This window comes from Cyanistes caeruleus, chromosome 2, assembly GCF_971803275.1.
Source record: "Cyanistes caeruleus chromosome 2, bCyaCae1.hap1.1, whole genome shotgun sequence".
Taxonomy (NCBI): domain Eukaryota; kingdom Metazoa; phylum Chordata; class Aves; order Passeriformes; family Paridae; genus Cyanistes; species Cyanistes caeruleus.
The window spans coordinates 469,089-495,499 of record NC_141702.1 but is presented as its reverse complement, the minus strand read 5'-3'; the positions used below and the strand labels follow the sequence as shown (position 1 = coordinate 495,499).

The 26,411-nt window shown below is 69.6% G+C and overlaps 2 protein-coding genes and 1 non-coding gene across 9 annotated transcripts; 2 read left to right on the top strand and 1 right to left on the bottom strand.

Annotated features, from left to right (window-relative positions):
* DPYSL5 (dihydropyrimidinase like 5) lies at nt 1–14,170 on the top strand. Of its 2 annotated transcripts, none has more exons than XM_086875286.1 (13): nt 1–49; nt 4,502–4,766; nt 5,660–5,818; nt 6,397–6,576; nt 6,656–6,724; nt 6,890–6,934; nt 7,071–7,146; nt 8,075–8,231; nt 8,895–9,036; nt 9,262–9,404; nt 9,486–9,693; nt 11,730–11,898; nt 14,013–14,170. In XM_086875286.1, the coding sequence occupies exons 2-13, from the start codon at nt 4,506–4,508 to the stop codon at nt 14,096–14,098; spliced, it is 1,695 nt and encodes a 564-aa protein (XP_086731412.1). In that variant the 5' UTR covers nt 1–49; nt 4,502–4,505; the 3' UTR covers nt 14,099–14,170. The 2 variants fall into 2 exon arrangements, with proteins under 2 accessions (XP_086731412.1, XP_086731411.1); XM_086875285.1 differs by lacking the exon at nt 1–49 and adding an exon at nt 139–222.
* A 2,912-nt stretch (nt 14,171–17,082) lies between these two features.
* MAPRE3 (microtubule associated protein RP/EB family member 3) lies at nt 17,083–24,312 on the top strand. 6 transcript variants are annotated; one of them, XM_086875281.1, is made up of 8 exons: nt 18,018–18,203; nt 19,025–19,177; nt 21,502–21,629; nt 21,717–21,862; nt 22,003–22,204; nt 22,785–22,936; nt 23,085–23,237; nt 23,471–24,312. In XM_086875281.1, the coding sequence occupies exons 2-8, from the start codon at nt 19,170–19,172 to the stop codon at nt 23,537–23,539; spliced, it is 858 nt and encodes a 285-aa protein (XP_086731407.1). In that variant the 5' UTR covers nt 18,018–18,203; nt 19,025–19,169; the 3' UTR covers nt 23,540–24,312. The 6 variants fall into 6 exon arrangements, with proteins under 6 accessions (XP_086731410.1, XP_086731408.1, XP_086731407.1 ...); XM_086875284.1 differs by lacking the exons at nt 18,018–18,203; nt 19,025–19,177 and adding an exon at nt 17,083–17,213 and having other exon boundaries at nt 22,003–22,159; XM_086875282.1 differs by lacking the exons at nt 18,018–18,203; nt 19,025–19,177 and adding an exon at nt 17,083–17,213.
* Nucleotides 24,313–24,708: 396 nt separating this feature from the next.
* On the bottom strand, nt 24,709–24,872 carry LOC147654534 (U1 spliceosomal RNA). The gene has a single exon (XR_015283950.1). It is a non-coding gene; the product is annotated as a U1 spliceosomal RNA (small nuclear RNA).
* Between the last annotated feature and the right edge of the window lie 1,539 nt (nt 24,873–26,411).

Genomic DNA, 26,411 nt, shown 5'->3' with positions numbered 1-26,411 from the left:
AGAGGCGATCGCGGCCGGAGCGGCACCGGGAGCGGCACCGGAGCGGGAGGTACCGGCGGGGCCGGGCGGGGCCGGGGGGGCCGGGGGGGCCGGGCAGGGCCGTGCTGGGCTGGGCTGGGCTGGGCTGGGTTGCGCTGCGCTGCGCTGCACCGGGCTTGGCTTTTCCTTTCCCGCACCGGCGGACCTGGCTCGTTGTCGCGACGGGTTGGACAATCGCGACAGGTGCGTGTGTCTCGACAGGCGCGAGTGAATCGACCGGCGAGGATGGAGGGGAGTGCCCCGCCGTCGCCGCCCGGGGCGCTTCGGGGGGTATCGGCGGCCAGAAAAGCTGTATGTGGCCGCCGCCCACCTATGGCGACACACCTGTCGCGACAGGGCGATGGTGTCGCGACAGCGCGGGGGGTTCGCCTCGGCGATGTGTGATGCCAGGGACGGCTGCTCCTCCTCGAGCGGGCCGGGCCCCCTCGTCGGCGCCCTGTCGCGATCGGAAGAGGAGCAGCAGGTGCGCGGGGCACGGCGGAGCGAGGACCCCGGGGCGGCGGGGGCGCGGGGGGCGAGGGGCGGCGGGGGTCCCACCGGGCCCGGCTCATTGTTCCGCCGGGTCTCCCGGGCGGCCCCGCCCCGGCTCGGAGCATCCTTTGTGCTGGGCGGCCCCGGGCTTTGTCTGCCGAGCCGCCCCGGGCCGGCTAGACCGGGACCCCCCGCGCCTCCGGACCCCGCACGGGGACCCCCCGCACTCCCCGCATCGCGCTCCGGGGACCCAGGGCAGCGGCACCGCCCCCGCGCCTCGCCCGGGCCCGGCACAGACCGGGGCTGCGCCCAGCCCGGCGCCCCACACCGGGGGTCGGCCCGGCTCTCCGGCGGAGACCCCCGGCCCGAGCCCCCCGTCCGGCAGCAGCCCCGTTCCGGTGACCGCAGCTCCGGCCTCCTGCCGCAATGACCCGGGGGTCAGCGCCGGGGGGTGCCGGGAGCGGGGATGTGACCCTCCGGCATCCTGCACCGGGACCCTCGGCAGCGCCCCGCGCCCGCTCGGGCGTGGCCGCTCAGTGCCCGTTTCCGTGCCCGGGCTGGGCCGGGCCGGGCCGGGCCGGGCCAAGGTGCCCGCGGGGACAAGGAGCGCCCGCAGCATCCCGGGCTTGGCGGCAGCAGCTCTGACGGAGCATCCTCCGCCCGCCGATCGCGGCCCCCGCGGGTGTCCTGGTCCTTGCCGGGGCGGTGGCTCGGTGGCTCCGCATCTCGTCCTGGCCGGGGGGACGGTCGGTGGGACCGCGGCAGCGGGACCCCGAGCCAGGGCAGGGCTGGGGGGCCGAGGTGCTGCGACCCCCCCGCCGGGGCATCTCTCGGGCGGAGAGCGGTGCCCACCCAGCCGCCGCCTCTGGCCAGGGACAAGCAGCGGTCGCGGCTCGGTGTCCCCGGAGTGACGGTCCCCGAGCCCAGCCTGACAAAGGGGAGTCCCCGCCGGCGCGGTGGCTGCGGGCCGGGGGCGGCCGGGGTGGGTGCCGGGGTCTCGCCGGCGCAGACAAAAGCGGGGGGCGGTGAGGGGCCCCCGGCCTCGCCGCGCCGCACAATGCGGCAGCCCCGGCACAAAGGCCGGGCCCGGCAGCCGCCCCGACCCCAACAGGTGCCCCTGGCAGCCCCCGCCGGGGCCGGGGTCCCTTTGTCCTGCCGGGGTCACAGCTGTCCCCGCGGCCGGGGGCCCCCGCGGCAGCCGGCGGGGCTGGGGGGGCTGCGAGCCCCCCGAACGGTCGCGCCGCTTTGTGTGCCGGGAATCGGAGCCGCGGCCACCGCCTGCCGAGCTGGCCGAGCCGGGGGGCTGCGGCGCGGGGTGGGCGGGGGTCCCCGGGGTGCCTGCTGGTGGCCCCCCCGGCGCTGACGCTGCGTTTCTGCCCTGCTCGGGAGGCTGTTGTCTGGCAGGAGCCTCTGGCCACCGCGCCAGCACGGCCACCGCCGGCTGATGCTGGCTGTGGCACCACGCTGCAGCTGCCGGCTGGAACGCGGGCAAGGGCCCCGCTGCCACCGGGGCTGGTGCCGTGCTTGCACTGCGGCCCCGGCTGGGGGGCGGAGGGGCAGAGCCCCTGGGGATGCTGAGCTTGGAGGTCACTGGTGTGAGCCGGGGGCACTGGTGTGAGCGCTGGGATTGAGCTGGGGGCCACAGGCTGTGAGATCAGGGCACCGGTGACGACTGGGTGTGAGCTGGGGTCACTGGTGTGAGCTGGGGGGACCGAGTGGGAGCACTGGGCGTGATCTGGGGGCAGTGAGGGTGAACTGGGGGCACTGCTGTGCCAGGCAGGCCACTGTGGGCATCCAGAGCTGGGCACGGGCCCGGCGGTGTGGGGACATCAGGGCTCTGCCACGGGCGGTGCAGGGCGTAGCTGAGGGCTCCCGGGGCAGGGGGTGGGAAGGGTGCCGGGACCAGCGGCACGAGGGCAGCGTGGTGGCAGCAGCGTGGGTGGCTCCGTGGTGGCCACAGGCAGCACGTGGAGCTGCCAGCTCTTCTCTGTGCACGGTGGCCAGCCCACGCTTGTGCCCCCAGCGGTGCCCTGTCCCCTCGCCAGCTCCACACCCCCTCTGCCGTGCTGACACCCCTCCTGTCCACCCACGGCAGCCCCCCGTGCCCCGCTCCCCCGTGCCAGGGGTCTCACGGTGCTGGGGCTGCGGTGCCGCTGGCAGCCGCGTGCTCCGTGCTCCAGATCCGTCACCACAGCCCGCTTTCATCTCGGGATGCGACGTGCCACCTCCCCGACAGCCCCTCTGCACTGTGCCGCCTCCCCCCCGCACCCCCTCCTGCATCTCCTGCCTGGCCCAGCCCTGCTCTGGGGTCCCGGGGGCTCAGAGGGCCGGCGGGCACCGCGGTGGCACCGTGGGTCCCCTCTGGGCTCACCCCACCGAGAACAAGCTCTGTCCTGGCGTCTGACTGGTGTGGGGACTCGGAGAGCCCTTGGCTGGGGCTGACCCCCTTGTTCCTGTCACCCCCTCACCCCTCGCAGTGTAGCTCTGGGTCCTGATGTCCCCCAGCACAGCCCTCACTCGGGGCAGCAGCTTCCCCCCGTGCCTGAGGCCGAGCTGGGGGGCAGCGGGAGGCAGGCGTGGGCACCGCGCCGCTGGGTGCCGGTGCCCGGCGTGCCACAGTGGCCTGGCACGCTGCACGAGGCCACTGCCAGCCCGCCTCGGTCCCCTGGGGGGTTCCTCAGCGGGGACACAGCTGTGCATGCCGGTGACATTCCCGAGGGGGGCCGCCTGCAGGACCCCGGCAGCTGCTCCTGCTGCTCTGAGCCGAGGTGAGGGCACCAGGACACGGCGCCAGCTGGCACCGGCATCACCCACGGCAGCCCCTGTGCGACCCAGGGGCAGGAGCCGGCCCAGGAAGGGCTACTGGTCCCCCCCGGTGCAGTGGTGGTCCCTGGGAACAGCCACTTGCCCCCAGCCCTGCAGCTGCCTGGGCCTGGGAATGCCCAGCTGCCAGCAAAGCCCGGCCCAGCCTCACGGCCACCGCGGCTCCTGCCAGCTCTGGTGCCTGAGGAGCCATTTGCTGCCCAGCAGCTGCCGGGATGGGCACAGGAAACCCCTGGCACAGCTCTGGACGGTCCCTTCAGAGCACTGTCCTGGTCTCAGCACCCAGCTGGGGCCGAGGCAGCACCAGCCACCCCTCGCCACAAGGGCCCTGTCCCCAGAGCAGCAGCAGCAGCAGCCTTTGCCTGGCTCCGCTGTGTGCCTGTCCGAGGGGCTGGGCACCCCGGGCTGGGCGCAGCAGGGTCGTTCCAGCGGTGCCAGACTGTCCCACGCTGCCCCTGGGGGTCCCTGGTGGTCCCCACAGTGGGGACAGCGAGGCAGGGGTCTCTCTGTGGGTCTCTGCAGTGAGGTCTCTGGGTTGGGGGCTCTGGTGGGGTCCCAGCCCACCTCGTGCCCCCCGGGTGGGCAGAGCCGCACATGTCCCTGCTCTGATGGGTCGATGGTGTTTGACCTTCACCGAGTGACTCATTGATCCTGTCTGGGGGTGCCCCTCGCTGCCGGGGGCTGAGGCAGGGCGGGGGTCTCTGGCACAGCTGGCACCTCACAGAGACCCCGGTGAGCGGTGCCAGCCCTGGTGCTGTCCATGCCAGTCCTGGTCACTCACAGGGACGAGGTGGGCAGCCCGCCCTGGGCGAGTCACTTTGCGGGGACGCCCAGCAGTGTCCCCATGGCGCGTGTGGCAATGGCGGTGGGGGGTGGCAGGGATGGGGCCTGCTCCAGGAGCTGGGCCTGCAGGGTGGCACTGGCTGGGGTGCAGCCCGGAGTCACTGGAGAGGGGTTCCTGGCAGGGAAGCAGCCCCAGCTCTGTGCCAGGGCCCCTCCTCTCCGCGGATTTCCCGGGATAATCCATTGACACGGCCCGTGGAGGACGCGCAGCTGCGGGGCCGAGCCCTGCCCGCACCGGGGCACCTCCGGCGAGGGTGGGCAGGTGGAGTGACCCCCAGCCCTGGGGGCTCCTGGTGGTCACCCCGGTGCTGCCTCTGCCCCGCAGCACCATGATGGCCAACGCGGCCACCATGCGGATCCTCATCAAGGGGGGGAAGGTGGTGAACGACGACTGCACCCTCGAGGCCGACGTCTACATCGAGAATGGCATCATCCAGCAAGTGGGGCGCGAGCTGATGATCCCCGGCGGTGCCAAGGTCATCGATGCCACCGGCAAGCTCGTCATCCCGGGCGGCATCGACACCAGCACCCACTTCCACCAGACCTTCATGAACGCCACCTGTGTCGATGACTTCTACCACGGCACCAAGGTACCCCCGCGGGCTGAGCGGGGTCTGCTCCCCGCTCTGGGGGCTCCCTGGGGGCCCAGGCTGCTGCAGGCAGCTCAGCCCCAGCACTGCGGCCATCCCAGCAGCATCAGCTCCACAGGAGCCTTGCGGCGTGGCACCGCCTGTCCCCACGTCCCCGTCCATCACGTCCCCTCCTCCCCCGCCGTGGCACCCCGTGCCAGCCCGGGGACCCTCTGCCCTGCCTGTGCCGGTGGCACTGTGTACCGAGTGTCAAGGGGCAGGCACAGGACTGTCCCTGCAGCTTGTCCCACTGTCCCCAGCACCCACACAGAGCAGCCATTGTGCCGGGCTAGCGCTGGCCGTGCCTGTCCCCAGGGTGTCCCTGGGCAGGGGGCTCGGCGGTGCGCCGGGGGGAAGGGGCCGGGGCAGTGCCCACGGGCGCCACATGCCAGGCCTGCTCCCTGTCACTGTCACCCGCCTCGCGGCACGGCGCCGGCAGCTCCCGAGGGCCGATGGGCAAAGGAGCTTTGGGGATTAGCGGGGCCGGGTGAGCCGGGGACACCGGCAGTGCCACCGCGCCTGCACCGCCGCCCACGCTGCCCGGGGGGGGCTCTGTGCCAGGGGGGCTGCGGGGTCCCTCAGCTCCCCAATCCAGTGCCTGGGGCTCGGGGGAGCAGCGGGTGCCCCGGTGGTGGCAGGATGGGGCCCTCCAGATGTTTCACACGCCCAGATGTGCTGCTGCCTTTGGGGGATGCGGGGGCCCTGCCTGCAGCCGGGACCCCCGCACGTCTGTGTGCCCAAACGCGGCGCCCCCAGCCCGGCACCCCCGAGCTCACCCGGCTCACGGCAGGGCAGGGCCGGTGCCAGCAGTGGGGGTCGATCCTGACCCCCCCCGCGGGCCCTGTGCCCCGCAGGCAGCGCTGGTGGGGGGCACGACGATGATCATCGGCCACGTCCTGCCCGACAAGGAGACGTCGCTGCTGGACGCCTACGAGAAGTGTCGCAGCCTGGCCGACCCCAAGGTGTGCTGCGACTACGCCTTGCACATGGGCATCACCTGGTGGGCGCCCAAGGTGAGTCTGGCACGGCTCCGGGAGCAGCTGCCGGGGTTAATTCCCAGCCCCGCTGATCCCATTAGCTGCTTGGGGGGTGGGCTGAGCCCCCAGGATGCCTTTTGAGCTGCCCTGAGCCGGGCTCAGCGGGGCAGGGGCTCAGGGGTGCTCCGGGCCAAGGGGTCCCTGTGGGGCTGGGCCCCTCAATGGGACAAGGAAGGTGCTGCTGATGCTCCGTGGAGGGGAGCAGGGTCCCCGGGGCTGGTGGTCCCAGCAACCCACAGCACGACCCCCGTGGGGGCGACGGGCAGGACTGGTGACCAGACCCCAACCCGCGGCACACTCAGCCCCTGCAATCCCCTCAAAGCTGCTGGAGTGGGATCAGAGCTGGCTCCCGGCTGTGCTGCAGGGAGACCCCAGCCCCGAGTCCCCTTCCAGCAGAGCAGGGGCAGAGGGATGGCGTGGGCACCCCCTGGGGACAGGAAAATCCCTTCTGCTCTCCCCAGCGTCTGGCACTGCCTGCAGGAACGCACGTCCCCTGTCCCCAGCGCGGCCCCTCGGGCGCTGAGGCCCCACTTGAACCCCTTGTCCTGGTGCAGGTGAAGGCAGAGATGGAGACGCTGGTGCGGGAGAAGGGGGTGAACTCCTTCCAGATGTTCATGACCTACAAGGACCTGTACATGCTGCGGGACAGCGAGCTCTACCAGGTCCTGCGCGCCTGCCGCGACATCGGCGCCATCGCCCGTGTCCACGCTGAGAACGGAGAGCTGGTGGCCGAGGTGAGGGCAGAGCGGGGCGGGGCAATGGGCGCCCAGCTGGGGCAGCAGAACCTTCACCCTGACCCCAAAAATTCCCCAGGGAGCCAAGGAAGCTCTGGATCTGGGCATTACGGGACCAGAGGGCATCGAGATCAGCCGGCCTGAAGAGGTAGGTGACGGCAGGTGTCACCGTGGCGCTGCAGCAGTGGCATGGGATGTGGCTGGGATGGTCCAGGACATCCATATGGCTGCCACCACCCATCCCTGTGTCACCCACGCACCTGTCGGTGCCACCACTGTGTGTCACGTGTGTCACCACCGGCTCTCTCTGCAGCTGGAAGCTGAGGCCACGCACCGTGTCATCACCATCGCCAACCGGGTGAGTGGTCCTGGGCATCACCCGGTGGGGGTGGGCGTCCCGGTTCCATGGGGGGTCCCTGGGCCCCAGTCGGGGTGCAGGAACCCCCAGGGAGCTGGGCTGTCACAGAGACAGCAGCACTGACCCCTCTCCACAGACCCACTGTCCTGTGTACCTGGTGAACGTCTCCAGCATGTCCGCGGGGGATGTCATCGCCGCTGCCAAGATGCAAGGTAGGGGACACGGGTGGGGACCTCCCTCCCCAGCACACGGGGACACCTGTGTGGGTACAGAAAAACCCCGTGACACAGGACACACGTGGCCACTGGGGAGGTTTGGGGCTCGGAAGGATGAGGACATGGATTGTGGAGCTGTGGATATGCAGAGACACGAGGGCACCCATGGGAACCCGTGGGTACCTGTGGGGCTGTGCCCTGGCACAGGTGAGCACACCTGGGGCCCCAAATCTGCTTGTACACACGGGGCACACACACAGGTCACACACACACAGACACACACACACAGAGGTCACACACACACACACTCACAGGTCACACACACACACACACACACAGAGGTCACACACACACACACACACACACACTCACAGGTCACACACACACACACACTCACAGTGCACACACACACAGTGCACACACACACAGTGCACACACACACACACTCACAGTGCACACACACACACACACACAGTGCACACACACACACAGAGTGCACACACACACACTCACACTCACAGGTCACACACACACACACACACACAGTGCACACACACACACACACACAGTGCACACACACACACACACACACACACAGGTCATACACGCACACACACACACATGTAAGCACACACAGGTCACACACAGGACACAGCAGGTCACACACACACAGTGCACACACACACAGGTCACACACACACACACAGTGCACACACACACAGGTCACACACACAGGTCACACACACACACACACACACACACACAGGTCACACACACACAGGTCACACATGTAAGCACACACAGGACAGAGGGCTCATGCCCTGGCAGGAACAGGGGCATGCTGACATGGACACACACGTGTGCCCCGTGCACGCCTGCCGCCGCACGCCCGCCTGTTGCACACGCGTGTGCCTCCACCTGGCAGGGAAGGTGGTGTACGCAGAGACGACCACGGCGCACGCCACGCTCACCGGGCTGCACTACTACCACCAGGACTGGTTCCACGCCGCCGCCTACGTCACCGTGCCGCCGCTGCGCCTCGACACCAACACCTCTGCCTACCTCATGAGCCTGCTCGCCAAGTGAGACCTGCCCCGGGCACCCCCTCCCTGCTCCGGGCACCCCCTCCCTGCCCCGGGCACCCCCTCCCTGCCCCGGGCACCCCCTTCCTGCCCCGGGCACCCCCTCCCTGCCCCGGGCACCCCCTCCCTGCCCCGGGCACCCCCTTCCTGCCCCGGGCACCCCCTCCCTGCCCCGGGCACCCCCTCCCTGCTCCGGGCACGCCCTCCCTGCCCCGGGCACCCCCTCCCTGCCCCGGGCACCCCCTTCCTGCCAGCTGCACTTGCCAGGGCCATCTGGGCATCCCTGTGTCCGGCACAGCCAGGTGTCCCACCCTGGGTGCCAGGCTGTCCAGCTGTGCCATTGCCCCAAGCACTCTGCTCCCCTGGTGCTGTGGCCTCGAGGCACCTCATCCTCTGGGCACCCCACATGGTGGCATTGGGCGCTCTGGACACTGTGCACCCCCAGGGACACGTTCTGTGGCTGCTGCACTTCCCAACAGCTCGCTGAGCACCTGGGCTATGGGTGCTTCACTCACCCATTCCCTGCATGGGTGCTCCTTTCCCTGGGCACCCTGTTCTCCAGGCACCCCACGGCAGGGGTACCCCACTCCCTGAGTTCTGGACTCCCTGGGCACCCCAAGCAGCCGCGGCAGTGCCATCCCCACCCTGCTCTGTCCCCCGCAGTGACACGTTGAACATCGTGGCCTCGGACCACCGGCCCTTCAGCACCAAGCAGAAGGCCATGGGCAAGGAGGACTTCACCAAGATCCCCCACGGTGTCAGCGGGGTGCAGGACCGCATGAACATCATCTGGGAGCGTGGTGTGGTACGGCACCGCCGGCCTGGGCGCGGGGCTCACAGGGGCCTTGTTGGAGCGGGACATCCCGTGGGGTGTTCACCCCCTGGCGTGAGGGCGGGGGGCAAGGAGCTCCCCAGAGCACCTCGGTGGGTCCCGGCAAGGATCCTGACCCCGCAGCACACCTGGGATTTTTGGGGCACTTGGGGGTGACAGGGAGCGCCCAGCACATCCTCACCCCCGCTCTGGTGGCAGGTGGGGGGTAAGATGGATGAGAACCGCTTTGTGGCTGTGACCAGCTCCAACGCTGCCAAGATCCACAACCTGTACCCCCGCAAGGGCCGGATCATCCCCGGGGCCGACGCTGACGTCGTGGTCTGGGACCCCGAGGCCACCAAGTAGGTTCAGCCCACGGCAGGGCCCGGGGAAGGGCTCCCCGTGCCCCCAGCACCCACTGACCGCCCCATCCCCCTGCCCAGGACCATCTCTGCCAGCACCCAGGTGCAGGGCGGGGACATCAACCTGTACGAGAACATGCGGTGCCACGGGGTGCCCCTGGTCACCATCAGCCGTGGGCGCGTGGTCTACGAGAACGGCGTCTTCATGTGCGCCGAGGGCACCGGCAAGTTCTGCCCGCTGCGCTCCTTCCCGGACATCGCCTACAAGAAGCTGGTGCAGCGGGAGAAGGTATGGGGACACTGGTGGCCGTGCTGTGGCCATGCCATAGCTGTGCCGGAGCGGTGCCGGAGCGGTGCCGTGGCTGTGCCGTGGCTGTGCCGGAGCAGTGCCGTGGCTGTGCCGGAGCGGTGCCGTGGTCATGCCAGAGCGGTGCCAGAGCAGTGCCATGGCTGTGCCAGAGTGGTGCTGTGTCCATGCCAGAGCAGTGCCAGAGCAGTGCCATGGCCGTGCCAGAGCAGTGCTGTGTCCATGCCAGAGCAGTGCCAGAGCAGTGCCAGAGCAGTGCCATGGCCGTGCCAGAGCGGTGCCAGAGCAGTGCCATGGCCGTGCCAGAGCAGTGCCAGAGCAGTGCCAGAGCAGTGCCAGAGCAGTGCCAGAGCGGTGCCAGAGCGGTGCCAGAGCAGTGCCATGGCCGTGCCAGAGCAGTGCCAGAGCAGTGCCATGGCCGTGCCAGAGCAGTGCCAGAGCAGTGCCAGAGCAGTGCCATGGCCGTGCCAGAGCAGTGCCAGAGCAGTGCCAGAGCAGTGCCATGGCCGTGCCAGAGCGGTGCTGCGGTGTGGGACAGGACTGCACCGTGTGGCTGCTGGAGGGGACAAGGGGACACGGCTGTGCCAGAGGAGGGTCTGTGCCAGGCCGATGCCACGCCATGCTGGAGCATGTGACAGGAGCTCGGGGCAGGGGAGGGGGGCCTGTGTGTGACAGAGCCCTGCAGTGCAAGAGGACAGTTGTCCCAACACGTGTGGCCCGTGGCCACTTCAAGGCACGTGCGGGGTGTCAAGGCTGCCCGTGCCCCACCCCAGCTCTGCCCCACGGCAGCCCCACAGCTCACAGTGGCCCCCGATGCTCCGGGACAGGGACACGTGTGGCTGGGGCTGCCCAGCGGAGACACCCAGGAGCTCTGGCTGTCCCTGTCACCAGGGACCCGCTGTGCCCTCGTGCTGTGGCTGTAGGGGACAGGCGGGGGGATAGCGTGGTGCTGATGCTGCAGGGGAAGGGCAGCCGGGGGCTCCGGCACTGTCACAGGAAGGTGATGGCCAGGCCACCATGATGGCCACTGGGGCACTTGTCAGGAGCTCTGTGTGGTTGTTGGGGGGCACAGAGCATTGCATGGGCTCGGCTTGATTTGGCTTTGCTTGGATTGCTTTGGCTTGGATTGCTTTGGCTTGGCTTGGCTTGGCTTGGCTTGGCTTGGCTTGGCTTGGCTTGGCTTGGCTTGGCTTGGCTTGGCTTGGCTTGGCTTGGCTTGGCTTGGCTTGGCTCCGTCGGGGGGACGGGGCGAGGGGCTGCTCTGCCAGGGCCACCCACCTCCCCCAGCCCCTGCTCCTGTCCTGGCACTGCATTGCACCGCCAGCCCCACAGCCCGCCCGGCACCTCTCCGAGTGCCCCTCCCCAGTGACAGCGTTCCATCCCCCTGCTGTCCTGCCTGCACCCCACTGCAGAGCCCCTCACCCCACTGCAGAGCCCCTCACCCCACTGCAGAGCCCCTCACCCCACTGCAGAGCCCTGCACCCCACTGCAGAGCCCCTCACCCCACTGCAGAGCCCCTCACCCCCACTGCAGAGCCCTGCACCCCACTGCAGAGCCCTGCACCCCACTGCAGAGCCCCGCACCCCACTGCAGAGCCCCTCACCCCCACTGCAGAGCCCCCCACCCCACTGCAGAGCCCCTCACCCCACTGCAGAGCCCCTCACCCCACTGCAGAGCCCCTCACCCCACTGCAGAGCCCTGCACCCCCACTGCAGAGCCCTGCACCCCCACTGCAGAGTCCTGCACCCCACTGCAGAGCCCCTCACCCCACTGCAGAGCCCCACACCCCACTGCAGAGCCCCGCACCTCACTGCAGAGCCCTGCACCCCACTGCAGTGCCTGGGCATCCCGCACCCCGCTATAGAGCCCCCCATCCCACAACCCGCTATAGAGCCCCCCATCCCGCTATAGAGCCCCCCATCCCACACCCCGCTATAGAGCCCCCCACCCCGCTATAGAGCCCCCCATCCCGCCCCGCGGCTGCTGATGCTCTCTCCGCTCTTTCTCGCTCCCGGCAGAGTTTGAAGCTGCGGGGTGTGGATCGCACCCCGTACCTGGGGGACGTGGCCGTGGTTGTGCATGCCGGTAAAAAAGAGACGGGGACGCCCCTGGCCGATACGCCCACCCGGCCGGCCACACGACACGGGGGCATGAGGGACCTGCACGAGTCCAGCTTCAGCCTCTCCGGTAAGAGCGGGGCCGCAGCGACCGCCCCGGCCCCTCCTGCCACCGGCCGGGCGCTCGGCCCCGCGGGGTGTCCCCATGAGCCCCCCGTTACCCCCGGCACCTCCCGGGGGGCTCCCGCTGCCACCGCAGGGTGTCCCGGCATCCCTTCCCTAGGGCTGTCCTGTCACCCCCTCCTGCAGGCTGTCCCCGTCACCCCTGCAGGGCGTTCCCACTGCATCCCAAAGTTGGGTGCACGACCCGAAGCACCCCGGTCCTGCCCACATCCCCCACCTCCGGGCGCAGCCTCCTCCTCCCGGGCAGGGGCCGTGGCAGAGCAGGGGGTGCCCCAATCCTCGGATCTGCAGCCCCAGCCCTCGCCCATCCCTCCGTGCACCGTCCGTCGTGTGGCTGCGCTGGCTGGGGTGTGGGGCGGGCTGGGGGTCGCTGCCAGTGGGGGGCACTGGGGGTCTGTGTCAATGACAGGGGCACTGGGGGTCTGTCTGTGCCAGTGGGGGGCACTGGGGGTCTGTGGCAGTGACAGGGGCACTGGGGGTCTGTGCCAGTGACAGGGGCACTGGGGGTCTGTGCCAGTGGGGGGCACTGGGGGTCTGTGGCAGTGACAGGGGCACTGGGGGTCTGTCTGTGTCAGTGACAGGGGCACTGGGGGTCTGTGCCAGTGACAGGGGCACTGGGGGTCTGTCTGTGCCAGTGGGGGGCACTGGGGGTCTGTGGCAGTGACAGGGGCACTGGGGGTCTGTCTGTGTCAGTGGGGGGCACTGGGGGTCTGTCTGTGCCAATGACAGGGGCACTGGGGGTCTGTGCCAGTGACAGGGGCACTGGGGGTCTGTGCCAGTGACAGGGGCACTGGGGGTCTGTGTCAGTGGGGGGCACTGGGGGTCTGTCTGTGTCAGTGGGGGGCACTGGGGGTCTGTGCCAGTGGGGGGCACTGGGGGTCTGTGTCAGTGACAGGGGCACTGGGGGTCTGTCTGTGTCAGTGACAGGGGCACTGGGGGTCTGTCTGTGTCAGTGGGGGGCACTGGGGGTCTGTCTGTGTCAGTGGGGAGCACTGGGGGTCTGTGCCAGTGACAGGGGCACTGGGGGTCTGTCTGTGTCAGTGACAGGGGCACTGGGGGTCTGTGTCAGTGGGGGGCACTGGGGGTCTGTCTGTGTCAGTGGGGGGCACTGGGGGTCTGTGCCAGTGGGGGGCACTGGGGGTCTGTCTGTGTCAGTGGGGGGCACTGGGGGTCTGTGCCAGTGGGGGGCACTGGGGGTCTGTCTGTGTCAGTGGGGGGCACTGGGGGTCTGTCTGTGCCAGTGGGGGGCACTGGGGGTCTGTGCCAGTGGGGGGCACTGGGGGTCTGTGCAGGGCAGGATGGAGCCCCGTGCACCGGGCAGCCCCCTCCCCGCGCTGTGCCAGGGCCGGGGGCAGCTGCTCGGTGCTCTGGGGGCCCGGGGCGCTCTGTCCCCCGAGGGCAGGGCCTGAGCACCGGGGGATCGAGAATGTCAGAGCCGGCACAAGGCTGCGAGGTCAGAGCAGCCCCAGGGGCAGCACAGCCGCGTGGAGAGGGGACACGGAGCTCCCCCAGTGCCGGGGGGCACACTGAGCTCCCCCAGTGCCAGGGGCACACGGAGCTCCCCCAGTGCCGGGGGGACACGGAGCTCCCCCAGTGCCAGGGGGGACACGGAGCTCCCCCAGTGCCGGGGGGGACACGGAGCTCCCCCAGTGCCGGGGGGACACGGAGCTCCCCCAGTGCCGGGGGGACACGGAGCTCCCCCAGTGCCAGGGGGGACACGGAGCTCCCCCAGTGCCGGGGGGGACACGGAGCTCCCCCAGTGCCGGGGGACACAGAGCTCCCCCAGTGCCGGGGGGCACACGGAGCTCCCCCAGTGCCGGGGGGGACACGGAGCTCCCCCAGTGCCGGGGGACACAGAGCTCCCCCAGTGCCGGGGCACACGGAGCTCCCGCAGTGCCGGGGCACACGGAGCTCCCGCAGTGCCGGGGCACACGGAGCTCCCCCGGTGCCAGCGGTGCTGGGGACACACTGAGCTCCCCCGGTGCCAGCGGTGCCAGGGGGTCATGGGGCTGTGCCCAGCTACCCCATCCTGACGCTGCCGGCCGTCCGTGTGTCCGGCAGGTTCTCAGATCGATGACCACGTTCCAAAACGAGCCTCGGCCCGGATTCTCGCTCCCCCCGGGGGCCGGTCGAGCGGCATCTGGTAGAGCCGGGGACCTGTCCCCCAACTGAGGAGCAGGCGCCGCCCCCAGCGCCCCCGGACCCCGGCTCCGGCGGGGCTCCCCTCGCCGCGGGGGCCCTGCCCGGCCCCCGTCCCGCCGGCGGGGCCGTGCCGGCGGCGGGGCCGTGCGCGGGGGCCGGGGGCCGCGGAGGACCGGGGGCAGCGGGTGCCCCCCCCCGGCCCTTTTCTGTTTGCACGTTGGATTTGGATCAGTGAATTTTTGACTTGTTTGTGCATCACGTGGAAATACTCTGAAGTGGTTTGTGTCACTAGCGTAGGGGAGACGCAGGGACCCCCCCCTTTCTGCCCCAGCCTGCCCCATCCCTGACCCCCGACCCCCACCACCATCCTGATCCCCGTTCCTGCTCCCCTCCATCGCCATCCCCCCGTTCCTGCCCCCATCCCCGGTGCTGTCCTGCCCTCCCCGAACCCAGTCACCATCCCTGGCCCCCATCTCCCCTGCTGTTCTCCCCAGCTCCATCTGCACTCCCCCATTTCCACCCTGCACCTGCATCTCCGTCCCGAGCCCCTCCAGCCCAGACCCCCATTCCCCCCTCCCCCATCCGGACCTGATCTCCATCCCTGAGCCGTCACCAGCCCCCATCCCTGAGCCACATCTCTGCTCCCCCGCCCCATCCCTGCACCCCCGTCCCCACACCCCCCCTGCCTCCCCACCGTGAGCTCCTACAGCCCCACAGGGAGAGGTGTCACACCTGGGTCACACACCCGTGCCACACCCGTGTCACACCCGGGTCACACCTGGGTCACACCTGGGTCACACCTGGGTCACACACCTGGGTCACACCCATGTCACACACCTGTGTCACACCTGGGTCACACACCTGGGTCACACACCCGTGTCACACAACCATGTCACACACCTGTGTCACACCTGGGTCACACACCTGGGTCACACACCCGTGTCACACAACCATGTCCCACACCTGGGTCACACCTGGGTCACACACCTGGGTCACACCCATGTCCCACACCTGTGTCACACCTGGGTCACACACCTGTGTCACACACCCATGTCACGCACCCATGTCACACACCCGTGTCACACACCCGTGTCACACCCATGTCACACACCCGTGTCACACCTGGGTCACACACCTGTGTCACACACCCATGTCACACACCCATGTCACACCCATGTCACAGACCCGTGTCACACCCGTGTCACACACCTGTGTCACACCTGCAGGGGCCCAGCGGGGTGTTTGCACACACGTGTGCACAGGTGAACCCCTGGGCAGATGTCACACAGCTGCACACGTGTGTGCCAGTGTCCCACGGCTGTGACACCTGTGGCAGGCCCTGCCAGCTCCCCAGCCCTGCTGCCCGCAGGGGTCTGTGTGTGTGTGCCCCCCCAGAAATCCCTCTCCCCCTGGTGCTGTCAGGGGCTGTCCCAGCCCCTCGCCCCTTCCTGGCCCCCCGTGTCCCCTGTGCCCTCCCCTGTAGGTCCCTGTAGGTGTTTGGGGGCCGGCGGGCGCCTGGCGGGGGTCCCGTGTCCCCCCGGGTGGTCCCCACGGCCAGTTTAGGAACATGCCGTCCGTTGTTTGCTCATTAAAGACCGTTCACAGCGCCTGGCCTGCGCCTCATTGGGGTCTGGGGGTCCCGGGGCTCTGGGACGGGCCTTGGGGACAGCGCTCAGGACCCCAGGGTCACAGCACCCGGGGGCAAACAGGACCCAGGAGAGCGCTGGGAGGTGAAAGAGCCGTGACATGGGGACACAGGGGGGACATGAGGGGACACAGGGACACACCGGAGATACGTGGGGACACGGGCGGACATTCATGGGGACACAGGGAGGACATGTGTGGGGACACGGTAAGACAAGGGGGGGTGACAAAGCTGGCCCTGTCGCCAGGTGGACACCTCTGCTCAGATGTACAAACACAGGTGGGTGCGGGGGGGTCTCGAGCAGGCTCGGGGGTCTCTCAGGTGTGTCACAAGGACTCTGGGTCCCCTGGTTACAGGGGATGTCCCAGGATGATTTGGGGCTCGGGGGTCTCTCAGGTGTGTCACAAGGGGTCCCCGGGTTACAGGGGGGGTGTCCCAGGATAATTTGGGGCTCGGGGGTCTCTCAGGTGTGTCACAAGGACTCTGGGTCCCCGGGTTACAGGGGGATGTCCCAGGATGATTTGGGGCTCGGGGGTCTCTGAGAGAGAGCTCACAATGGTACCCAAGGGTCCCGAGGGGATCTCAGGAGGGTCTCTGGGGGTGTCCCAGAGGGGGCCCTGCTGTGCTCCCAGGAGTGCTGGGGGGCTCTGAGGGGATCCCGAGGGAAGCCCTGAAGAATCCCAAAGGGATTGGAAGAGGATGGAGAGGTCCCAGAGTGATCCCGGGGGAGGCTCAGGGGTTCTTAGAGGGGTCTTGAAGGATCACAGAACGATCCCGGGGAGGGTCCCTGAGAGGCCTGGGGGTACTTAGGTGTGTTTAGGGGGGGTTCCTGAAAGGCCTGGGGGGTGTTTAGGGTGGGTCCCCGAGGGGACTGGGGGTGTTTGGGGGGGTGTTTAGGGAGGGTCCCCGAGGGGTCTGGGGGAGTTTAAGGTGGGTCCCCGAGGGCTCTGGGGGTGTTTGGGGGGGTGTTTAGGGTGGGTCCCCGAGGGCTCTGGGGGTGTTTGGGGGGGTGTTTAGGGAGGGTCCCCGAGGGCTCTGGGGGTGTTTAGGGTGGGTCCCCGAGGGCTCTGGGGGTGTTTGGGGAGGGTCCCCGAGAGGCCCGGGGGGTGCAGTAGCCGCCTCCCGCCACCAGGGGGCGCTGGTCAGGCTCGTTGCCATGGCGACAGGGGGTTCGGCCATGTCTGTTGTCATGGCGGGAGGGGCGTGGCCAGGCGCGTTGCCATGGCAGCAAGAGGGGCGTGGCCAGACAGATGACGCTCTGGAAGGGGCGTGGCCATCCCGTGTCAGCGCTCGGAAGGGGCGTGACCGGGTTCGTTGCCATGGCAGCGGGGGCGGGGCGGGGCTGTTGGCACCGCCCGCGGGGGGGGCGGCGCAGGCGCGGTCGGTCCGTGCGGTTCCGGCCCGGTCCCGGTCCCGGTCCCGGTCCCGGAGCAGCGGAGCGGGGGGAGTGGAGCGGCGGCGGCCGCGGCCGAGCGGTGAGTGCGGCGAGACCGCCCGGGGGCAAGGAAGGGAGCGGGCAGCGCTACCGTCATCACCCGCATCCCCGTACCGGCCGCCGCCGCCCGGCAGGACCGGCCGGGGGGGCCGCGGGGCCTTCGGGGACGGAGTGGCGGGGCCGGGCCGGCAGCGGGGCTGGAGAAGCGAGGCCAGAGGGGCGAGGGGCCTCCGGAGATTGAGCGTCCGGAGGAGAGAGAGGGGCCGGTTCGTCCGGTAATGCCGGGGATGGAGCGGTCGGAGCCGGGCCGCGAACGGGTCAGGGCTGAGCGGCGAGGCCGAGCGGTCCCGCGGGGCCGGTGGCGGCGAGGCGCGGCCTGACTCAGCGGCGGCCGCTCCTGCGTCCCGACCGCGGCTCCCGCGGGACCGCGGGCACGGCACGGTGCGCTCCCGGTACGGAACGGCCCCAGCATGGCACGGCACCGGCGCGGCGCCGGTATGGCACGCTGTAGTGTCGGCTCCGGCACCGCGCAGCACCGGCCCGGCCATCCCCTCCGGTACCGGCCATCGTCGGCGCCCGGCCATCACCCGGGGACCTCCGGTCTCGGGGGTCCTGCGGGACCCGGGCCGCCGCCGCTCGGGCACCGCCGGTGCGCCGGTCCCGTCCCGCGGGTGCCGCTGTGGGTGATGCTCCCGGGATGCCGCCGTGGCGGTCCGGAGCGGCGGCAGGTGGCTGTCACCGTGACACACGGAGCGTGACGCGCTCTCGGTCCTCGGACTCATGGCGGCACGGCGGCGGCGGTGTCACCGGTACAGTGGTGTCACCGGTAAGGTGACGGTGTCACTGACGCGTGCGTGTCGGGATGGGGCCGGGGCCCTTCTCCGCGCTCCCCCGCCATTCCCGGGATATCCAATCCCATCTCCTGCCGGGGATCTTCCCGAGCGGGTCCTCCCGCCGCGGTGGGGCACACAGAGCGGCTCTGACCCCCCTCACGGTGACTGGGGTGCTGGGGATGTGGCGGACCCTTACGGTGCGTCCCATCACGGGTGTGGGGACACTCTGGGGACAGCCCTGCCCGGCGGCATGTCACAGGCGCGCTGTCCCGGCCGGGGATGCGAGCGTGTCCCCCAGGCAGCCCGACTCTGCCAGCTCGGCTCATCCCGCGGCATTAATATTTCAGGAGCAGGGGGGAGGGCTCCGCTCTGCACATGCTCCCGCCGCTGTACCGAGTTATTTAGGTTAGCGGGAGCCGAGCGGGCGGGGGGATTTGGGCGGTCGGGCACTCGCTCTGCGCCCCGAGCATCCCGGTGCGTGTACGGCCGGTTTGCCTCGCCGCGGGCCGGGACGGGCGCTGCCGCCGGGAAACGGGGAAGGGTGCTGGGGCCGGAGCCGGTACGGAGCTGGGGACGGGGCCGGTGCGAAGCTGGGCGCTGCCCGCCCCCGGCAAAGCCACCTGTGCCCACGGCAGCGCGGGCTGTGGCGCGGGGCTGCTCTGCTCGGGGTGGGGGGAAGTGGCTCTGGGGGGGGACGTGGGCGAGTGGCCCTCGCTGTTAGCACCCGGGCCACCGTGCCCGCTGCCAGATCTCGGCAGCCCCGTGGCGGCTCCGCACGGCGCTCGGCCCCCGCCGGGCTGTCTGCCACCCCCCCTCGCGTGTTTGTCACTTGAGAAGCCACCGGGACGGCTCCCAAAATAGAACCCGCCAGTCGCAGCAGCCCGGTTCGCACCGGTACCGCGGTGCTGCTGGGCCGGCACCGACGCGCTGCTCAGCTCCCGGTGCCCGCCGTCGGTGCCGCCCTCGGCCGCCGCGCTGGCACCTCACGGCCTCACTCTGCTCCCGTTTGTTTGGGCAGAGCGGCCGGGGGGGCTGCGCCGTGGGACCGGGCCCGGACGACCTCTGCGTGCGCCCCGGCAGCGCCGCGGGACGGGCACGGACGCACGCCCGGGGCTTCGGTCACCGTCGGGCCGTGATTAGCAGCTCCTGGCCGGACAATTAAAATGCAGCGGTAAGCGTCCCCCGCCTGGCCGGGCGCCCGGCAACAACCCCTCTCCTCACGGCCTGCCGGGAATCCGGGCGGAATTCTTATTTTCGTTAGTTCTTTTGGCGAGAGCCGGCGGCAAACCGGCCGGGCCGGAGGCTCCCGGCCCTGGGCGCGTCCATCGCCCGCGTCGGGGCGGCAGTGGGTCGGAGGGTGCCGCAGGCCCCGGCTGCCCTGTCATTACACCGGGGCGTGCTCGGCGCTGCGCCGGGGGCTTGGAAGGCGTTTGGGAGGGTGGGGACGGACCGGGTGGCACCGGGCGGCGTCCCCGCACCGCGATCGGGACACGCGGGTGCCTGGCGGGGTCAGGCTTCTCCCGGTGGGTCAAGGTGCTCCCGGCGGGATCAGGGTTCTCTCCGCGTGTCGGATCAGGGTTCTCTCCGTGTGGATCAGGGTGTTCCCCGCGGGTCAGGGTTCGCCCCCGGGCTCTCAGGCGTGCCGGCGTGTGCGGGGGTCGAGGTCCGGCCGGAGCGGGGACACCCCAGTTCATCTCGGCTGGGAATCTGGGGGTGCCTGCCCCGTCCCCAGGAGCGCGCACGGGCAGGATGCCGCAGAGCCCTGGGCGGCTGTGCCGGGTTCCAGGGGCGTCCCCCGCTCAGCCAGGGCGGCTCGCGGTGGGCTCCTGCTTCGGCTCTGCCGGCAGCCGCCCCGGCCATTCGGGGAAGGGCCGGCCGTGGCAGGGGGGTGTCAGCTGCTCCTCGCCGGGGCGGGCAGGCAGCCCGTGCCCCGTGCCCCCGCTGCCGCCCCCGCTGCAGCCCGTGCCCCGGTACCCGGCAGCCGCGGCACCGCAGTGCGCGTGGCTCTGGCTCAGCGCCGCGCATGACTCAGCTCCGCTGCCGGAGCCAGGGGAGGGGGGGAAGATGGGGAGAGCCCTGCGGGGGGACCCCTGCCCGCACCCCAGTGCCGCGATGCCGCCAAACGGGCGCGGGACGGGCTTTGGCTCTCGCCGGTGCCGGGAGCGGGTCGGTGCGCATCTCGCCGTGCCGGGGGCGGCGGCGGCGCGGGGGCCTCGGTTCCAGCTGCTGCGGTGGTGGCTAAAAATACCGGCCCCCCCCTCCGCGGCTGCGTGCGGTAGCACGGCGGGGTGGGACGGGGGTCCCGGGGGTCCCGGCTGCGGCAGGGGACGGACCGGCTCAGCTGCCGGGGGGTTCAAGCGGCCACAGCCGTGCGACATCGCCGGTGCTGAGTCACCGTGGTGCTGTACCCGAGAGTGGGGGGACTGCGGCCACCGGGACCTTTTGCCCCCGCAAACGGGCCCTGGGGGGAGACAGCAGCCCGGGGTGGCAGCGCCCCCCAGGCCCCCAGCACTGCGAGCGCAGATGTGCGCTGGGAGCGTCCCCCCTCATTCCCCCGGGCTGTGGATCCGGAGGGGGGGCTACGGGGGCTGCACCCTCCCCTCAGCCCCCGCCTGGCAGCTGGCCCGGGCCCGCAGCCCCCCTCACCGAAGAGGGAAGCGGATTAACGCCGCCGCTGCCGCCGCTGCTGTGCGGGGGGGCCGCGGGGGCACCGGGACCCCCTCTCCCGGGAAGGGGCAGCAGGGCCGGTCCCTGCACTAAAGCATTTTGTGCAGGACAGTGAGACTGAGGCTCGGTGCCCCCCTCTCTGCAGTGGGGCTCCGTGTGCTCTGCCATGCTGGGACTGCAGCCAGGGGGTCCTGGAGCCCCCAGCCATCTGGGCACAGGCCGCCTGCCGGCAGATGTTGCCCCTCTAAGCCCTGCTCTAATGGACCCCGATCCCGATCCCGGCCCCGGCAGATTAGGCAGCACCGGGGGCCGGAGAGGGGGGCCCTAAGCTGCTTATGGGCAGCAGCCCCCAGGAGCCCCATGGGCTCACACAGGGCAGCAGCAGCAGCCCCTCGGTGCAGGGGCAGTGCCCTCGGCAGTGCTTGCATCCCCTTAGCAATGCCTGGGTCCTGGGACCCCTTCCCCATGAGCCACATCCTGCACTGTATCCCCATCTCACTCCCAGCAGTACCCCAAACCCGGCTCCCCTGGGTACCCCTGTTCAGGGCAGGGGTCCACCTGGCTGGGTGGGCCACAATGGGGGTTCTGGGCACCCCTCATGCCTCCCTGCCATACCTTGGGGTGCAGCTGGAGTGGGGGTCCCACAGGTTGCACCGTGGCAGCCTGGCCCCGCTGTCCCTCGGCGTTGGAGCACAGTTGGGATGGGCACCCTAGGTGCCTGTGCCCCCAGTGTCAGAGTCTGGGTGGGATGGACACCCCGGATCCCAATGCTCCCGGTGCGGGGTTGGGGTGCCCCGGGGTGCTGGTGTGACCCCTGTCTCTTGGCAGCTGGGGCATGGCCGTCAATGTGTACTCGACATCGGTGACCAGCGAGAACCTGAGCCGCCATGACATGCTGGCCTGGGTCAACGACTCCCTGCAGCTCAACTACACCAAGATCGAGCAGCTTTGCTCAGGTGGGCTTGTGGGGCGGTGTAGGGGACACGGGGGTTGTGGCCAGGGTGCCCCCAGCCCCCCTTGACCGCGGCGTGGGCCCGGCGCAGGGGCTGCGTATTGCCAGTTCATGGACATGCTGTTCCCCGGCTGCGTGCACCTGCGCAAGGTGAAGTTCCAGGCCAAGCTGGAGCACGAGTACATCCACAACTTCAAGGTGCTGCAGGCCGCCTTCAAGAAGATGGGAGTGGACAAAGTAGGTCCATGGGGACAGCAGGGGCTGCCTGTGGGATTCTGTTTCTGCCGGGCTCCGTGCTGTTCTGTGCCGTGCTGTCCCCGCTGTGCTGGGGGCCGGCTGGGAGCGCTGCCCTGCCAGCCCCTCCGTGTCCCCCCCAGATCATCGCGGTGGAGCGGCTGGTGAAGGGCAAGTTCCAGGACAATTTTGAGTTCATCCAGTGGTTCAAGAAATTCTTTGACGCCAACTACGATGGGAAGGAGTACAACCCGCTGCTGGCGCGGCAGGGCCAGGACGTCGCGCCCCCCCCTAACCCAGGTGATCACATCTACAACAAACCCAAGAAACCCATTGGCACTGCAGGTAATGTCCGGGGCCCCCCAGCGAGCGCTGCCCCCCGCCCTCTGCACCCCGTGACGTGCTGGTCATGGCCAGGCGTCCCCCTGACCCCTGCCTGCGCCCCGCTCTGCTGCCTGCCTGCCTGCCTGCGACCGGGGGGACTGGGCGGGTCTGCAGGGACACCGAGACTGCGGAGGAGCAGGGATCTTGGCTGCCTCCATCTGCCTGCTCAGCCTGGGCTGGGGGCGGTTTGTCACCCCAGCCCCCCTGGCTGCCACCCCCCCGTGCCGTGCCACCACCGTACAGCTCCCATGGGCACTGGGGGCTCCCCGTGCTGGCCCAGTGGGAACTGTCAAGGTCTGGGACCTCCTCAGATCCCATGCTGAACCCTAAACGAGCCACGAGCACCCTTGGAGGGCTGGGGGCAAGATTTGCCAGGGGAAACTGAGGCAGGGGGGAGGCTGGAGTCGGGAGAGCCTGTGGCTCTGCACAGGGTATCTGCCTGCCCTTGCTGCCCACTGCTGCCCCCACACAACGTAGGGGGGTCCCTGCTGGCAGCTCCCCCCAGCCAGCATTAACCCGTTGGTCCCCGTGTGCTGTCAAGTCCCCCAGAGGACCTCCCCCACGGGCCCCAAGAACACCCCGAACCCAGCCCGCCTCGGCAACGTGCCCAGCGGCATCCTACGGAAAAACTCGCCCGCCGCCCGCAACGGCGGCACCGAGGCTGACGCGCAGATCCTGGAGCTCAACCAGCAGGTAGGGGCTCCCTGCCAGGGGACTGGGGGGCACCGCAGGGCTGGGGGCGACCGAAGGCTTCAGCCAGGTAGGGGGTCCCAGCCAGGGGGCTGGGGTGCACTGTGGGACTGGGGGGGCTGAAGGTTTCGGCCGTTTCCCTCTCCCACAGCTGATGGACCTGAAGCTGACAGTGGATGGGCTGGAGAAGGAGCGGGATTTCTACTTCAGCAAACTGCGGGACATTGAGCTCATCTGCCAGGAGCACGAGAACGAGAACAGCCCCATCATCACCGGCATCGTCAGCGTCCTCTATGCCACGGAGGTGAGGCCGGGCACCTCAGGGTGCCCCTGCAGCCCATGTCCCTGTCCTGCTCTCTGGACTTCCCTGGGAGAGGAGAGGGACTCCCTTCTCCCCGAGTTGCTCTTGGCCTCGTTCACTCCGTGGGGTGCCAGGAGGGGGTTGGGCTTTGCCAAAGGCCTCCTGCCACGCCAGGTGGAGGTTGGCGTGCCCGCCCGTGCCACCCCTGTGCCAACGGCTGCCATCTTTCCCCCCAGGAGGGCTTCGCCCCACCAGAGGACGACGAGCTGGAGGAGCAGCCACCAGAGGACCAGGACGAGTACTAGCCCCGGCCCGCGCCCGCGCCCCCCGCGCCGCCCCCACCATAGACATTGGAGGTCTGAGCCCGCGCCTCGCCCCGCACCGTCACACGCCATCGCGGTCTCCGGCAGCTCCAGGGGGAAGCCACCATCTCCATAACCAGCCGACATCCCTTGGGCGAGGAGCGCGGCTGCGCTGGGGGCCGGGGCTGGGGACGGGCTCCGGCCCCACGCTGGGGCCTGGCCCGCGCCACCCCCTCCCCATATTTATTTCTGTTGTCCCCCTGGTGTGAGCGAGTGCCGCGTCCGCCCTGGTGTCCTGCCTGCCCACAGTGAGCGTGAGAAGGAACAGCGAGTCCTCGGGGGCTGGCCGGGGGTGCCGTGTGCTGCTCACCTTGCTGGGACCCCCAGGGCCCCAGGACCCCTGTGGCAGAGTGAGTGCCGGCCTGGCAGCCTGTAGGAGTGGGAGGCCACGGAACAGAGGAGAGAGATGTTGGTTCAGGTTTCTGGGAAGATGAAAAGGAAACCCCAGCCCAGTGCGGCCATGGCAGCGGGGGGCACCTGCAGCCACGGGGGTCCCGGAGAGGGAGCCTGTCCTCACCATGGCATGGAATGGCAGTGGGCCCTCTCCTCTCGCCCGTGGCCCCCAAGGAGCCGGGGCTGGGGTGGGTCACCGCAAGGGCTCGCAGCGCCCACCCGCCCTGGCTGCCGTGTCCCTGTCGCATCGCTTGTCTGGTCCATCACACCGGTCGCAACGCTGCATCTGTGTTCGGTTTTATTTAAATAAACTCGTGTGGTAACGCCGCGTCCTGCCCGTGCTGGGGGACACTGCAGGGTCCGGGGGGCTCCTCTGTGCTCACAGGAGAGCAGGAGGCCGGAGTCGAGCCGGGTGGAGGGCACAGCGTGTGAGGAGGGCCGGTTTGAGAAACTGAGTGACCAGTTTCTGTCGAGGTTAATTTGGGCTATAAAAGCACCGAGCTGCCTCAGCACCTGCTCCTGCCTCGGCCCGGGCGGGATTGTGCCGAGCGCCGAACGGCACCAGCCGTCATTCAGCAGTGCAGAAATGGACCTTGAATGCAGAAATGGACCTTGAAAGCTGCGGAGCCTCTACGGGACAAGGAGCAGGGAAGAGCAAAGCTTCCGCTCGCCCTTCTGAGCCAACGCCAGGGTTTTGATCTATTTTTAACCGCTTTGATCAGGGGAGAGCGCGAACGCAGTCCCCCACTACCACAAATTATGCAGTCGAGTTTCCCGCATTTGGGGAAATCGCAGGGGTCAGCACACCCGGAGTGCAAGGGATGAGCCTCGCCCTGGGAAAACCACCTGCCTGATCATGGTGTCTCCCCTGCCAGGTAAGTATGCCCGAGCCCGCCCAGCGCCCAAACACCCTGCCCGCCCCACGCCTCCCCAACACACGCCCAGCCCGAGCCCGGCCCCGCACCCAACCGGCCCCGCGCTGCGGCCCGGCCCGCACGGCCCGGCCCGCGCAGCGCCCGCGGACGCGCGAGGGCAGCGCGGGCTTTGCGCGGGCCGTGTCCCGGCATGCCGCGCGCCTTGCCTCGTTTGCATAACCCCGCCCCACAAACCGGCCCGCACCGCCCTCTGCCCCACTCAAATTTGCATTACCACGCCCCCTGTGCCGCTCTGATTTGCATGGCCACGCCTCCCCCGAACCCCGCCTCGCGCCGCTCTCCCGCGACAGCGCCCCCTGGCGGCGCGGCGGAGCCTCCCCGAACGGATCCGGGTCCCGAACGGATCCTGACCCCGAACGGATCCGGGTCCCGAACGGATCCGGACCCCGAACGGATCCGGGTCCCGAACGGATCCTGACCCCGAACGGATCCGGGTCCCGAACGGATCCTGACCCCGAACGGATCCGGACCCCGAACGGATCCGGGTCCCGAACGGATCCGGGTCCCGAACGGATCCTGACCCCGAACGGATCCGGGTCCCGAACAGATCCGGGTCCCGAACGGATCCTGACCCCGAACGGATCCTGACCCCGAACGGATCCTGACTCCGAACGGATCTTGACCCCGAAGGGATCCGGGTCCCAAACGGATCCTGACCCCGAACGGATCCGGGTCCCGAACGGATCCGGGTCCCGAACGGATCCGGGTCCCGAACGGATCCTGACCCCGAACGGATCCGGGTCCCGAACGGATCCGGACCCCGAACGGATCCGGGTCCCGAATGGATCCCGGTCCCGAACGGATCCGGACCCCGCCGGGGAAGGAAGCGCTGCCGCCGAACGCCGCGCTCGGCCGCGCTCCGTGCCGCGGGCAGGAAGGAAACGCCGCAAAAGACGAGGAGCAGAGAGGATGGGAATAATCCCAAGTGATGGCTGTAACGATGGGAAGGGGTAGAAGAGAAGGAGAAGAGCCAAAAGAAGTGACCAGAGCTCCTGTCAGGGGCAGCGAAGCGGCACAAGGCGAGGTGTACTTGAGGGACGAGGTCTGAGTCGGGATTAACGGCGCTCCAAAAGGATCAGGGTGCGGCGTGCAGGCAGGACGGGCCGAGCAGGGACGGAAGGGAAAATGGGAAGAGGAAGAAATTGGGCCGGACTGAAGGGGACCGGAGGCACCTCCTGTTTCCCCGGCCGATCCTTTGGTTGCACTTAAGCCGGGGAGCGGAACGCTGGATTTTCTAGTGGGTACTGGAACATCTTGGGCCATAGGTACCGGCTCTGAGGGACCTTTGAGTGGAAGGTCATTGTTGCTGCTGCAATGGGAGGAAATCTCTCAGGGCAGGAAATCCCTCAGGGGCAGGAAATCCCCCAGACAACCCATGGAATTGCGCTGGGAACGCAAAATGACCCCGTCGCTTTCTCCACGTGCCGAGTGCCCTTTGCCGTGGCTCGGGCAGGGTTTGCTGTGCCGCTTAAATGCGCAATTAACTT